This window comes from Orycteropus afer, unplaced genomic scaffold (assembly GCF_000298275.1).
Source record: "Orycteropus afer afer isolate SDZICR_OR568_19922 unplaced genomic scaffold, OryAfe1.0 scaffold00469, whole genome shotgun sequence".
In the NCBI taxonomy this organism is placed as follows: domain Eukaryota; kingdom Metazoa; phylum Chordata; class Mammalia; order Tubulidentata; family Orycteropodidae; genus Orycteropus; species Orycteropus afer.
The window spans coordinates 1,351,230-1,364,943 of record NW_006922056.1 but is presented as its reverse complement, the minus strand read 5'-3'; the positions used below and the strand labels follow the sequence as shown (position 1 = coordinate 1,364,943).

At 58.0% G+C, this 13,714-nt stretch overlaps 2 protein-coding genes across 2 annotated transcripts in view; both read left to right on the top strand.

Moving 5' to 3' along the window:
• LOC103208946 (putative uncharacterized protein MGC34800) overlaps nt 1–236 on the top strand; it is a 1,031-nt gene extending 795 nt beyond the window's left edge. Inside the window, exon 2 of the mRNA XM_007954711.1 lies at nt 22–236. Within this exon, the coding sequence (XP_007952902.1) occupies nt 22–236 (215 nt within the window). The remainder of the gene's footprint in view (nt 1–21) is intronic.
• A 144-nt stretch (nt 237–380) lies between these two features.
• On the top strand, nt 381–7,342 carry OGFR (opioid growth factor receptor). The gene is made up of 8 exons (XM_007954709.1): nt 381–437; nt 1,939–2,007; nt 2,522–2,600; nt 3,479–3,557; nt 4,425–4,491; nt 5,026–5,174; nt 5,769–6,705; nt 7,214–7,342. The coding sequence occupies exons 1-8, from the start codon at nt 381–383 to the stop codon at nt 7,340–7,342; spliced, it is 1,566 nt and encodes a 521-aa protein (XP_007952900.1).
• The last annotated feature ends 6,372 nt before the right edge of the window (nt 7,343–13,714 follow it).

Below are 13,714 nucleotides of genomic sequence, written 5' to 3'. Positions count from 1 at the left end.
CGGCCACCACGCTGCCGGCAGCCGCTGAGGACCCGGAAGTGCGGGGCTGTGTGCTGAGGGGCCCGCCCGGGACACCCCTGTCACATCGCACCGCCAGTGCTGTGGGCTCTGCCCCCGAGCGGGTCCCGGCCCTCTACGTGGACGCCTGGCCCTGGGCTTCCCCGCCGGCCTCCCCTGGGCCCTGCTTCCGCCCTGCACCCCGCGCTCGGCGCCTGTCGCCGGCGCCGCCGCGCTGAGCCTGCTGGGTGCAGCACTGTGGGCTTCGCTGTCGCCTTGGGAGGGGCACCCGGAGGCCCAGCGTTCTCCAGTTCACTTCCGCGTCTGCTGCCAGTTACTCGGCGGGTTACCCCTGGTTACTCGCTGGCACCTGGGCGTCCGTGATGCTCTGTACCAACACAGGTGCCTTCGCTCCAGGGCGTGGTGAAGGGCCCGGCACGGTGCGGTTCCTCGTTGTGTTTGCAGGCTCTTGTGTTGTTCTCCGTCCCGGCTGTCTTGAATCCACATGTCACCACTTCTGGTGGGTTTTTCTCACAGTGCATGAGTGCGCTGGTCCTCGGTTTATGGGCAGGTCAGCGAGGGTGACCTCAGGACGGAGTGGGGCCATTAGGCCTGCCTGGTGGCCAGCAGCTGCCCCCCTGGCAGGGCAGGGTATGGATCAGAGGGCTAGAGTCCAACTTGGCCCTCACGGTCATGGTGAGGGCCAGGTGAGGTTCTGGAACGACCTGAGTGCGGGGTACGGTGCCCAGCTGTCTCTGACCATTTTGTCCCTCCGTGAATGTCAAAGCCCAGCCTCTCCTCCCCTTCCTCCCCTGGCAGGCCCACCCTAACTGCCCTGGCACGGCCTCTTGAGGCTGTCCACTCTGTCTTGGGGGCTGCCCTGCTCTGAGCCTACATAGCTGGCCATCAGTCAGGACCCAGCACACTGACCCTCTAGTCTCTGGCTGCCCAGAATGAGGGGAACCAATGCAGAGTGGCAGCCAGCCTCTGCTGAATTCAGTTTTTCATCCATTGGCCCTTGGTTGGGACGAGAGGCCTCGCCAGCCAGCCCTGGTGTAGAAGTCAGGTGACACACCCCCTGGTGCACAAGTCTGGGGAAGTCAGGTGGCCCTGGTGCACAAGTCTGGTGAGGCTGCTCCCGGTCTGGCTTGGAACACGGAGTGCTTGAGACCTCAGAGCCTGAGCAGCTGGGATAAAAGCTTGGCCAAGGTGCAGTAGCCTGGCCCCAGCCGTCCACCCACCACTCTCCTGGAACCCCGTGCCCCGGCGGGGCTGTGTCTGCCCGCCCCTGTTCCACCACAACTGGTCTGCCCTGTCACCAGCATGTTGACCCGGCATCCTCTTCACTGGTGATCGCTGATTCTTCCAGGCCCCAGGGTTACTCGCCCTGGAGAGATGGGCTGGAGGGGGCAGCCAGGAGCCCTGTGATCCAGCCCCAGACCCTGGAGGAGCGACAGGCTATCAGCTGTCCCTGAGCTGGGTCTCATCAGTGCCCTAGGCCCCATCCATCCACTCATTCGTCAGACCCTGTGGGAAGCATCCGGTACCCCCCTCACCTGGGGCTGTCCCTGTCGAATTCACTGCCTCAGGGACCAAGATAGCTAAGGGGGGCCTGATGGAGGCCGAGAGGAGGTTGAGGGGGGGCCTGACTGAGGCCGAGGGGTCAGCACCGTGCAAGTGGCTCATCAACCTAAGCAGGGCCCTGAAGCTTTCACCAAGATCGTTAAGTACCAGGCTGCTGGGGAGGGGAGGCCAGGGGGACCTGGCGTGAACGCCGGGGCCCCTCTAGTTGTTCAGGGCTCTGGGGTCTAACCACTCCCTCTAAAGAGCCGGGGGAAGAGCCGTGATAGGTCATGTTCTGCTGCCCACCCCCCAGGCTCACTGACTTTCCCACAGGATTGAGGGTCTCCTGCAAGGGTCTCACCTCGTCCTCTCTCCTAGGCCAGGGTGCTGGGTTCCCGGAACTGGCGGGCAGTGCAGGACATGTGCAGGTACCGGCACCACTACCCGGTATGTACCCGGCCCGTGCCCCCCTCCACCTCCCCCTCCACCCCTAGAAGTCCCCCTCATGGTGGCCAGCATAACACCCACTCTGTGAGCTCAGGGCTTTGCCTGTAGATGCACCTGCCTCTCACTGTGGGTTGGTGACGTCATCACATGGGCTGGCCGTGGGGCCTACCTCCACCTGCTGCCTGCTTGCTGCAATCCCCTTGGGGTGGTCATTCCTGTCCTCTAGTTTGCTGTTGAGGATGTCACCCCTGCCTGTGCACCTGCCAGACCTCCTCTGGATCACAGATGAAGGGGCTTCCCAGCGTGTGCCCCCCCCTCCCCCACCACGAGGGTGGCTGCCGATGGCCCCCTGCTGGTGACCAGAGGAGCTGCCGTGCTCCGAGCTTGAGGACAGTTCTCCCTGGGGGGCACGGGGCCAGCTGGCAGGATATCCCAAGAGGTGACCCCTGGGGATGCTTTGACACCCCCGGTGCCCGTCTCCAGTCCCCACCGCCCTGTGTCTTTGGCTCTGCAGGACCTGGTAGAACGAGACAGCAATGGGGACATGCCCAACCTGAGCTTCTACAAAAATGAGATCCGTTTCCTGCCAAATGGTATGTGCCTGATGTGGTGGGGCACCTGGGTTTCTTTGAGGCTACCTGTCCCTCTTCATCTCTGGCCTGGGTCCCCCATGGGGGCCAATGGCTGTCACGAGGCCCCACTGTACTTCCTGCAGGCTACCACCAGGATTCCCGGGCCGCTGGCTAAGTCTCTAGGGTTGGGTCCTGGAAGAGCAGGGCGAAACCTACCTGTTGTCATGGCATCATCCTAACTCACAGCAGTATCACAGCACAGCCGGGCTTCGCCAGCTTTTCAGTGGCTATAATCACCAGGCCTGCCTTCCAAGGCGGCTCTGGGTGGACTCGTTGCCAACTTTTGGGTTCAGAGCCAGTTCTTTAGCTGTTTGCCCTGCCCAGAGATGGAAAGACCAGAGGGTCTCTGTTACAGCCATTCAGCTCTGCCTTGGTAGCAAGAAGGCCGTCACTCCTAAACTGAGGGAGCTGAGAATGGCTTTTACGCTCTGTCCCTCACTGAAGTTCTGTGGTCACGTGGCCATGCTGACTCAGCAATGGTAGAGGCCGCTGCCCACAGAGCCAGCAATCATGGTCTCCTGGCCATCTGGATATGGTGTGTCAGCCCAGCCCTAGGCCAGGTGACACACCAAGTTGGCTAGAGAGTTTGGGGGACAGAGCTGAGGGATGTAGAGGGGCCACTTTGGCCTTGTCCACAAGGACAGGGCTGAGTGGATCCAGTCCCACAGAGGGGGCTCTGGCCCCAGTGTTGCCCTCCGTTCACTAGGAGGGTCTGTGAGCAGGCTGCAGGCCAGGGCCCAAAGTTGGTGGGTTAGAACTGGATGTGAACTGTAATCCTCGGGAGGAGGGAGCCTGGGGTGGTGGTGGGGTCTGCTCTGACCTGTCTCGTGGGTGTCCAGGCTGCTTCATTGAAGAGATTCTTCAGGAGTGGAAAGATGACTACGACCTCCTGGAAGACAACCACTCCTACATCCAGTGGTGAGGGCAGTGCGGGGAGACAGCCCTCCCACGTCCAGTGGTGGAAGGGGTGCGGGGAGACAGCCCTCCCACGTCCAGTGGAGGGAGGGCTGCGGGGGGACAGCCACTCCCACTTCCAGTGGACAGGGGCTGCCAGAGGGAGGGTGGAGTGGCGGGGGCCCTCTGCGCCCTGGGTTGTGCTGCTTCCCAAAGCCCCATCCTCATTATGAGGCACACTGGCCACTCTCTGAAGGCCCTGCAGGGCTGTGCCCCAGTCTGGGGCCTTTGATCCAGCCAGCAGCCCCTGCAGTCGGAAGCCCAAGTAGACTGAGGGGCAGGGAGACCTGCAGACCAGACCTGCTGGATGAGCAGCCCCGGTGTTCTGGAGGCGGCAGTCTGTTTCTGGGGATGTGGGTAGGAGGAGGCAGTGACTGGCTCCAAGTGCCTGTTGGTGACACTAGAACAGCCTCTGGGGTCAACTGTCAGGAAAGCCCACATGACAGGGTGGGGCTGACATTGTTTGAGGAAGACCCCAGACACGCCACACACCTTGGGTTGAGTACAAGACTCAGGGAACAAGACAGGGAGCCCCTCCTGACCTACTTGGGACCGTGGAGAAGAGAGAGTGGAGAATGAAGTCCCCCAGGCCTGCCTGCTCAGAGGGCCACCTTCCTGCCTGGCTGAGCTCTCTCCAGGTCCCCTGTCCCTGCAGGCCCATGCCTCTTCCTGTGGGTTGTTGGTCCCTGCGTAGGCAACCCTCTTCTCCAGGAATAAAGGTGTGAGCCCAGATAGGACGGGGGTCTGCCCCGTCGCCCAGCAGGTGGGTGCCAAGTCGGCCAGCAGAGGACGGCAGGGTTCCAGCAGGGCCGGGCCATCTCTGTCCTGCAGGCTCTTCCCTCTTCGGGAACCAGGAGTGAACTGGCACGCCAAGCCACTCACACTCAGGGAGGTCGAGGTGAGTCCTGGTTCCTGGGTTCCGGCTCACGCTGAGGGCGGTTGCGGGGAGGCTGGGGTTGGCCCGGTGTGTCTGCATGCTCCTCCAGCACACGGGGGCCAGCTGGAATGTGGCAGGAACCCGGACTCCAGTTCACTCTCGGCCACAGTGGTCCTCACCCTGGATCTCCCCGTCGGCTTCTGATTCTGCGCCACTTGGGGCAGAGGCCGGGGTGGGGCCTAGTTTGAGCTCAAGTCAGGGCAGAGTGTAGGAGCTGCCTCCTGAGGGACAGAAGGGTGGGAGCTGCGCTGCACCTCGCCGGTTTACCTGACGAGAAGGTGGGCCAGGGGCTCTGCTCTGTGGCAAGGCCTCGGGCAGCCCTGAGGGGAGGGGAACTTGTCAGTGTGCCTCCACAGCTGCTCTGCCCTCATCACCTCACCCCAAGAGTCCAGGCCTTGCCCTGCAGGAAGCTGGCTTTCTGGATAGGCTCACGCCCGGACGCTCCTGGGACGAACAGGCCCCTTGAGGCGTCTGAGTGCTCCGTGGGTTTTCCAGGCGTTCAAAAGCTGCCCAGAGGTCATGGAGCGGTTCGTGCAGGCCTACGAGCTCATGCTGGGTTTCTACGGGGTGGAGCTGGAGGACCGGGCCACAGGTGCAGTGCGCCGGGCACACAACTACCACAAATGCTTCCAGAACCTGAACTGGTGAGGCCACCTGCCCAGGCTGGGTTTCTGTTTGGCTTGGCCACAGGCCGGCGTGGGAGAGACCTCCAGTGTGAGACCCTGGCACTTGGACAGGTCACTCAGGTTCCCTGTTACAGGTGGGGGGTGCCACCCTGGGGTGGGGGGATTTCAGGAAACTGCACCTAGTTTCACAGTCAGGGCTTCTCAGGGGCACTGCTGGCCTAGCATTTGCCCGGAAACAAGGAGCACCCCTGCTCCTGTGGCAACCCAGACCCCCTAACAAGAAATTAGCCCCCCTGAGGACCACCAGGCAGAGGGAACAAGGTTGCAGGGACTCTGCCTCCCCTGCAGCCCAGCCCTTGCCCTTCTGGGCCGCCTCTAGCCAGGCTCTCTCCATGGAGCAAGGAAGGTCCACGGATCTCAGGGGCAGCCCCAGAGGCGGCAGACTCCGAAAGACTAGGCAGCAGAATGAACACGCAGGCAGCCCACGGGCCGCCCCTGGGCCTGGGGAGGCGAAGTGGGGTCCGGGTTGCTGCTGGGCCCAAGGCTCTGGAGGTGGAGGTGGGCGGGCAGCCCCCGAGACGCTCCGGCCACGCTGCGGTCCCGCCCCTCCAGGCGCACCCATAACAACCTTCGCATCACGCGCATCCTGAAGTCGCTGGGCGAGCTGGGGCTGGAGCACTACCAGGCCCCGCTGGCGCGCTTCTTCCTGGAGGAGACCCTGGTGCGCCGGCAGCTGCCGGCCGTGCGGCAAAGCGCGCTAGACTACTTCGTGTTCGCCGTGCGCTGCCGCCGCCAGCGCCGCGCCCTGCTGCGCTTCGCCTGGGAGCACTTCCGGCCGCCCGGCAAGTTCGTCTGGGCGCCCCTGCACAAGCTGCGGCGGCTCAGGGCTCGCTCGCCTGCCCGCCTGCCTGGGGAGGACAGCCTCGGGGACCCCTTCGATGAGGCCAGAGCCCGGCGTCGGACCTGCGGGACGGACGAGGGCGAGGGCGAGGGCCCGGACAGTGCACCCCAGGAGGCGGGATCCCCCGAGAGAGACCTGGCAGGTGCAGCCAGCGAGGTGGAGACCTGCGGTGAGTCGGCGCCCACGCCTTCCAGCCCCAAGGAGAGCAAGAAGCGGAAACTGGAGGTGAACCGGCGCGAGCAGGCCTCGGAGGAGCCAGGCCCGCAGAGCGCCCCTGACGTGGAGGAGATCGCGCTGAACCTGGAGGTGTGTGCCCTCAGCCGGGGCGGCCTCGGGGCGGGCGCACGGGACCCAGGCAGCCAGGACCCGGAGGAAACTGAGAGGCCTTGCCCTCAGCCCGCTGGCGCCAAGGTGACCGACGAGGTGAGGAAGCGGCGGAAGGTGGATGAGAACGGAGCTGCCAACAGTGAGGCCCTGGTGCCGGACCCGACCTGGCGCTCCCCCGCGTCTGAGGGACCCGAGACTACAGAGGCTGAGAGCGGGGCTGGTCAGGAAGCAGGACGCCCAGCAGGGGAGGAGCATTGTGCACCCCAGAGCCTCCCAGAGGGCCCCACCCAGGCCATAAGTGGGCCCCCAGTGGCTGAAGGGGTGGGGTGGGGGACAGCTTCAGCCACACCTGCAGAGCCATAGAGGTGGGGTGCAGAATGCACCCCAACCCCCGTGGAGCCAGTTACCCTTATTCAGGGCCCAGCAGCGCTGGTCCCCTGAGTGTCAAAACACCTCCCTCTCGGGCAGGCCAAGGCTGGACTCCAGAATCCTTCCCTGGACCGTTTTCCGCTCTCTGTTCCACATCCTTGGTCTTTGTAAATTGATCCCCAAGGGTCTGGGGGGGCTTGTTTTCCTAGTGTGGAGCCAAGGCCTTTTCTGAATAAACTGCTTTGACTTCAAGTCTTGGGGACATGAATGCATGTCAGCAGTGGGTGGGCCCTGTTTCCTCCAGTGGGTTCAGAGTGGCCTTGCCAGGCTGCGTCATGGTGCTGCCCCCAGCTCAGGACAAACAATCTCTGCACCTCTCCAGCACCCAGGCCTTGAACCCACAGCCTGCCTTCAGTGCCTCCAGGGCCTGGACACTTGGTCTCTTGATTTTTGTCACTAGTTCAAGAGTGAGTTAGGCCATGTGATGGGTGAGGGTGTTGGAGAGGGGATTGGGGGCATGTCGCACCTACATCTGGCTGCTGTGCCTGTCCGCTTGGCGGTGTGGTCCCTCTGCGGCACTGAGCTGTGACCTGGTGTGGCCAACCCGCCCCATCTCCCAACCTCTGGCCTCTAACCTGGGTGTTCCCCTCCCCACACCTCCTGGGCTCCATCCGACTCAGCAGGCCCCTCCCCGAAGGGCTCAGTGGCTCTCAGCCTGGTCACCCCTGGCCAGGGCGCCTCCCTCCCTCACCGTAACAGACCCCAAGTCAGGACCACTCCCTCCCTCACCGAAACAGACCCCAGGCCAGGACGTCTCCCTCCCTCCCTGCCTGTCACAGGAAAACCCTTCCACTCCTGGCTCCCCAGAGGGGCCATGTGCTTGTCTTTGAAGACATGAGGTTTTGAACACAATCCTTTGGATTTGTGAGGAGAACATAATTTGTTCTGGAGCCCTGATGGTGCACCAGTAAAGTGCTCAGCTGCTAACCAAAAGGTCGGTGTTTGGAAATCAGCAGCCATTGCATGGGAGAAATATGCAACAGACTGCTCCTGTAAAGTTTACCACGTTGGAAACTAAGAGGCCCCTGAGATCTGTCCCACTCCTGATAGGATTGGGTCTGTCCCTTCGCACTGCATCCCCCCCCACACACACACACACACACACCCCAGAAGCCCTGGAGCCTGGACTTGGGTTTGACTCAATGTTGGCAAAATGCACAAATAGCAGAAGAGAAACTAGATGAATGGGACCTTCTAAAAATTAAATTTTTATGTGCTTCCAAAGATTTCTCCGAAAGAGTCAAAAGAGAACTTACAAATTGGGAAAAAATATTTGGCAATGATATATCAGACAAGGGGCTTATATCTAGAATTTATAGAAAACTCAATAACAAAAAGTTCGATTAAAAAATGGGCAGAAGATATGAGTAGACACTTCACAAAAGAGGATGTTCAAGCGGCCAACACACACATGAAGAAATGCCCACAATCATTAGCCATTAGAGAGATGCAAATCAAAACAATGAGATACCGTCTGGCCCCAGCACTAGTAGCAAAGTTCAACAAGACAAAATAACAAATGCTGGCGAGGTTGTGGAGAGATTGGGACTCTCATACACTGCTGGTGGGACTGTAAAATGGTACAACCACTGTGGAGAGCTGTATGGCGATTCCTTCAAAAGTTGGAACTAGAAATACCATTTGACCCAGCCATCCCATTACTAGGTATGTATCCTAGAGAAGTGAGAGCCAGGCCAAGAACAGACATATGCTACAGGGGACATCATGCTCTATTGGCATAACATACACAAAACATTGTTCCACCTTCTACGTTGGCAAGTAGCAACTGGGATCTTAAAAGCTTTCAAGCAGCCATCTAGATGCAATGATGGGTCTTTCCTCATCCAGAGCAAAGAAGAATGAAGAAAACCAAAGATTCATGGAAACAATTGGTCCTCGCGACTGGTACACCATGCGATCCTCAGCCTGTATGACTATGAGACCAGAAGAACTAGATGGTACCTGGCTACCACTGTCAAACACTTGTAGGAGATCCTGGATAGAGAGGGAGAACAATGTGGAACAAAACTCAGAATCATTTGGGAAAAATTAGGGGGACAGGTTTGCTGGTCTGATAGAGCCTGGTGGAACCACTGAGACTATGGCCCCTAGCTGCCCTTCAGGTCTGGAATTAAACCCACACCTGTGGCTTCCAGCCAAACAAAAGACAGACATATGAGTTGAACATTTACCTGAGGTAGAGACACTCCTTGGAGAGAACAATCATGGGAGAAAGAAGGGCTGTGTATGCACAGGGAGACAGCTCAGGTGGCAGGAGTGTGTGGAGGGATGGACGCAGGGAAACTGTAACTATCAGGAAGAAGTGGGAAGGGAGCTGTTGCATTGTGGGAAATTGTAGTCAATGCCATGAGACAAAGTGTATGTGAACAGCTGTATGGAAAGTGAACTTCCTCTCTAAATTTTTACCCAAATCACAATTAAAAGAAAAACTGATGGGATTGGGTCTGTCCCTTTACATTGCTCCTCCCTGTCCAACCCCCAGAAGCAAGGGCCCTGGAGGCTAGACTTGGGTTTGACTCAATAGGGTTTTCTGCCATGGGGCGGGACTCAGGTGCTGGGTGGGGGCATCACATGAGTAATGTGGACAGGCTCAGTTCCCACTGAGCCCTGGCGGCCAGGGTTTGAGTTCAGAAGAAGACGCACCAAGCCTGGAGTGGGTCCCATGGAAGCAACCTGTGCCATGGTGGGCAAGCAGAGGTGGGTGGGCCTCAGAGCTCTGGGCAGACGTGCACTTTGCCAGTTCACAGGTGGTGCTGTGAGGCTGGACTCCAGTGGGTGGGTGTGGGTCAGCTCCCCGGTCCAGGCAGAGCCCCTCCACCAGGTGCTCGCCACTCAGAGCCTGGCCCACCTGGCAACTCCCAGGTGGTTGTCTGAGGCAGAGCAGCTCAGAGAAGAGCACCTCTGAGGCAGCTGCCGCCTCATGGGAGACCCTGCACGGAGCTGGGGTAGCTTCACGAGATGGCACAGGGGAAGAGGGGCAGAGGAGCTGGGTCCAGGCACAAGGAGTTTGCCCCGACTGAGGCAAAGGCCACCCGTGCTTCCCTGGGTCTGGCCAATGGGAGCCCTCATTCTGGCCAGTCTTGTGCTGGATGTGGGGAGGCAGAGCTGGGCTTGGAGGTTGGGCCTGGAAGGGTGGGACCAGATGGAGAGACAAGGAGAACTGGCCACACCCAAATCTGCTTGCACTGATGGGGCTAAGGGAGGAACAGTCCCCAGGTTTGGGAGTGGGGTGGGGCAGCTGGAAACCAAAGACTGGCTGAGCTGGCGAGGAAGCTGACCTGCCCCCTCCCCTTCCTGTCATAAGGCCTGTGTCTCTGAAGATATGTCCCAAGAGGCTTCTCAGACCCCCCCCTGGGGGGCAGGACTTTTCTGGCTCCTCTTTTCCCTTTTTGGTGTCATTCACACACACACCCCACCTGAGGGTGTGGTCAGGCCTGAGTAAGCTGCCAACAGTGTTGTTGTTGTTGTTGTTGTGTGCGGTGGAGAGTTGACCGACTCATAGCGACCCCTCCTTGGGTTGCCAAGGCAGTATCACTACGGAAATAGATTGCCCAACCTTCCTTCCGAGGAGTGGCTGGTGGATTTGAACCGCCAGCCTTCTGGTTAGCAGTCAACAGTAGTCCACCCAAATGGAGAAGTGAGGTACCTCTGATTGTGGGAAATAATAATAATAATGATAATTTAAAAACTCACTGCCGTCAAGTGGAATCCAACTCATAGTGACCCGTCCTTGGGTTTCTGAGGCAGTATCTGTACAGAAGTAGGTTGGAGGCCCACCTGGGTTTGAACTGCCAGCCTACTAGTTAGCAGTCAAATGCCTCCAGCATTATGCCATCAGAGCTCCCATTGAGCAACGTATTTTCAACTGAGTCGTTTTGCTTCCATAAATGCTTTTTCATCCACTCCTTCCGTTGATAATTCCCATCATCTCGAGCAGCATGAATTCCCACCTGCAGAAATGAAGCTCACACAGTGTCCTATCAGCATCTTTAAAGATTCAGGGAGTGGGGCTGGGACTCTGCACAGTGGATAAGCCCTACAGATGACTTAGATGTTTGAGACACACCCCACCAGGGTGTTGACTGAGGCCACCTGGCCACCAGTGCTGCCCCTTACTCTGCTGTTCCTCTCCCCTCCCCAGGATTGAGTGGAGGGGAGGGGAGAGGCCTGGTGGCCCCTGAAATGCCCAAGGCTTGTCAGAAATAAGCAGAGCCTGCAGCAGCCTTGGGGCCCTAGGGTCCTGCCAGGGTCACCATTCTGCACTCCCAGAAGGGGCCACCACTTGTCTGCCAGTTTGTTGGACCATGGTGGCTTGTGGTTGTGAGGCTGGAAGCTGGGCCACCAGCCGGGTCCCTGATGGAGGACAGCTTTCAGCAGAGCTTCCAGACTAAGACAGACTTGAAGCACAGGGCCATCCACATCTAGAAGAACTGGCCACTTGAGAACCTAATGACTGGCAGGGAGACATTGTCTGATATATTAGTAGGGGCCAGAGAAAAAGGGGAAGACCCTCAAGGAAATGGACTGACCCGGTGGCTGAGACAATGGACGGAAGCATAGCAAGGACTGTGAGGCTGGCACTGGGCCGGGTAGTGTTTCCTGCGGTTGCACATGGGTCTCTGTGACTCAGAGCCAACTCAGCAGCACCTAACAGCAGGAGAAGGGGGTCCCAGAGAAGTCTGGCCTTTGTCAGTGGTGGCCAACACGGAGACCCCTGTACTCCTTCACTTGGTATGTTGCTGTTCGCTGCCAGTGTTCTGGTTTCCAGTGCCACTCTGACAGGAATATACCACAAATGGGGTGGCCCTAACAAACAGGAGTTTATTCTTACAATCTGGAGGCTTTATGTACAAGTTCAAAGTGCCAGGCTCTAGGGGCTGGGTGAAAGCCCCTCAACCTTGGGGTCCAGCTCTGCCTCCTGCTCACAGCCCACTGGAGCTAGAGGCGTTTCTTCACTCAGACGGCTGCTGGCTGCTGAGGCTGAGAAGCCCCAAGGTTGACAAGGAAAAAGGCACAGTCCCGATGTTACCAAACCACATGGCAAATTTAAGTCCATTGTAAGCCCAAGGTTGGCAAAGCATAGCAGGCTGCTGAGCAATGACACGGCTACATGCAGGGTCCAAGCGTGCCATTGGCTAGAGACCATTCCCAAGGGCTTCTTAGATACAGGAAGCAGACCACAGACCCAAAGGCAGCTACTCAGCCGCTTGTAGATGCCACCATGGAGCTGGCTGCCAGTCTCCTCATGGACATTAACTACCACCAGCTGCCCAGCCACTCAGCCAGGCCCAGCCCAGCTGACACACACACAGAACTAGCACAGCCCTCAGGTCTGTTCTGACTCGGTGACTCTTTGTACAGCAGAAGGAAACGGTTTCGGTTCCCTAGCGCTGCTCTAACAGTAATAGACCACAAACGGGATGGCTCGAACAACAGGAGCCTGTTCTCTTACGATTTTGGAGCCTAGAAGTCCGAGTTCAAAGTGCCAGGCTGTAGAGGCTGGGTGAAAGCCCCTCAACCTTGGGCTTCATCTCTGCCTCCTACTCCCAGCCCACTGAAGGTGGAGGCTTTCCTTCACTCAAGCACCAGCTGGCAGCCCAAGGTTGACAAATAAAAAGGCACAATCCCACTATTATCAAAACACATGGCTGGCCACCAATTCGAGTCCAGAAAAAGTCCTCAGATCAGCAGGGCATGGCAAGCTGCTGACTTAGCTATGTGCAGGGTTCAAGGGCACCATAAGCTAGAGACCTCCTCGAAGCTGCCGCCTACACACTGGGAGCAGCCCACAGCCTTAAAGCAGCCGCTCCGCCGCTCCAGTAGATTCCACCACGGAGCTGACTGCCACTCTGATCATGGAGAATCAAATCACTACATCCGGCTGCCCAGCCACCAGCCAGGCCCGGCCAAGTTGACAACCACCTTAACTCCCTCAGAAACACTGCCCAGCCACGCACCTGTTACCGGACCAAACGCAGGTCCCTGTCGGGTGCGCAGTCAGGCCAAGGCAGTTTACACATGCGATTGAGAGGAGAGAAAATTATTTATTGCAAAGCAGCAGTGCAAGGAGTTAGGGGTAGTCTGTACCCAGATCTTAACTCCAACAAAACAGGGTTTTTGTAGGTTTCAGGAGAGGGGGTTGTGCATATTCACAAAAAGTTGAGGAATTTGGGGCCTGAAATGAAATGAAATGAAATGGGTGACCTGAAATGGGTGACTGATGAGTCACTAGTTTCTTGTTATCAGCTGATCGGGGCTTGAGCAGAGGGGAGAGGGTCAGCAATGAACTTTTGTTCCTTTACAAGTTGTTTCTAAAACATTTCTATTGTCTGTTGTTGTTATTTGCCCTTGGCCAACTCATAGCCGCCCTTCCCTGGGTTTCCGAGGCAGTATCACTACAGAAGTAGGACTGCCAAACCTTCCTTCTGAGGAGTGGCTGGTTGGTTTGAACCGTCAGCCTTCTGGTTAGTAGTCAAGTGCCTTAGGCACTATGCTACCAGAGCTCCTCTATTGTCTGTGGCCAGAGTTAATTTACAAGTTATTTCCAAAATACTTTTAGCAAGTCTATCATCAGCAGGATGGAATGTTTTCCATTCAGTTCTTTAAGGAACTGAATACTCATCTGGCCGGGGTGGGAAAATAGTTGGGGGTAATCCAGTCTACCTATCTATTCCCATCCAGGTGCCAGGGTGGGGGAAATAGCACTTCGTTTCAATTTCCCCTTAGAATAGATACTGTTCCACATTCTTAGGGAGCATTTTACTCGGTTTTCTAATTCCCCCTTAGAATGGTTACTGTTCCACAATTTTGGGAAATGGGGGGGGCGACTCATCCTAGCTGCTTCCTGCTGACCGGGGGCGAAGATGGTGGGACTCCGTCC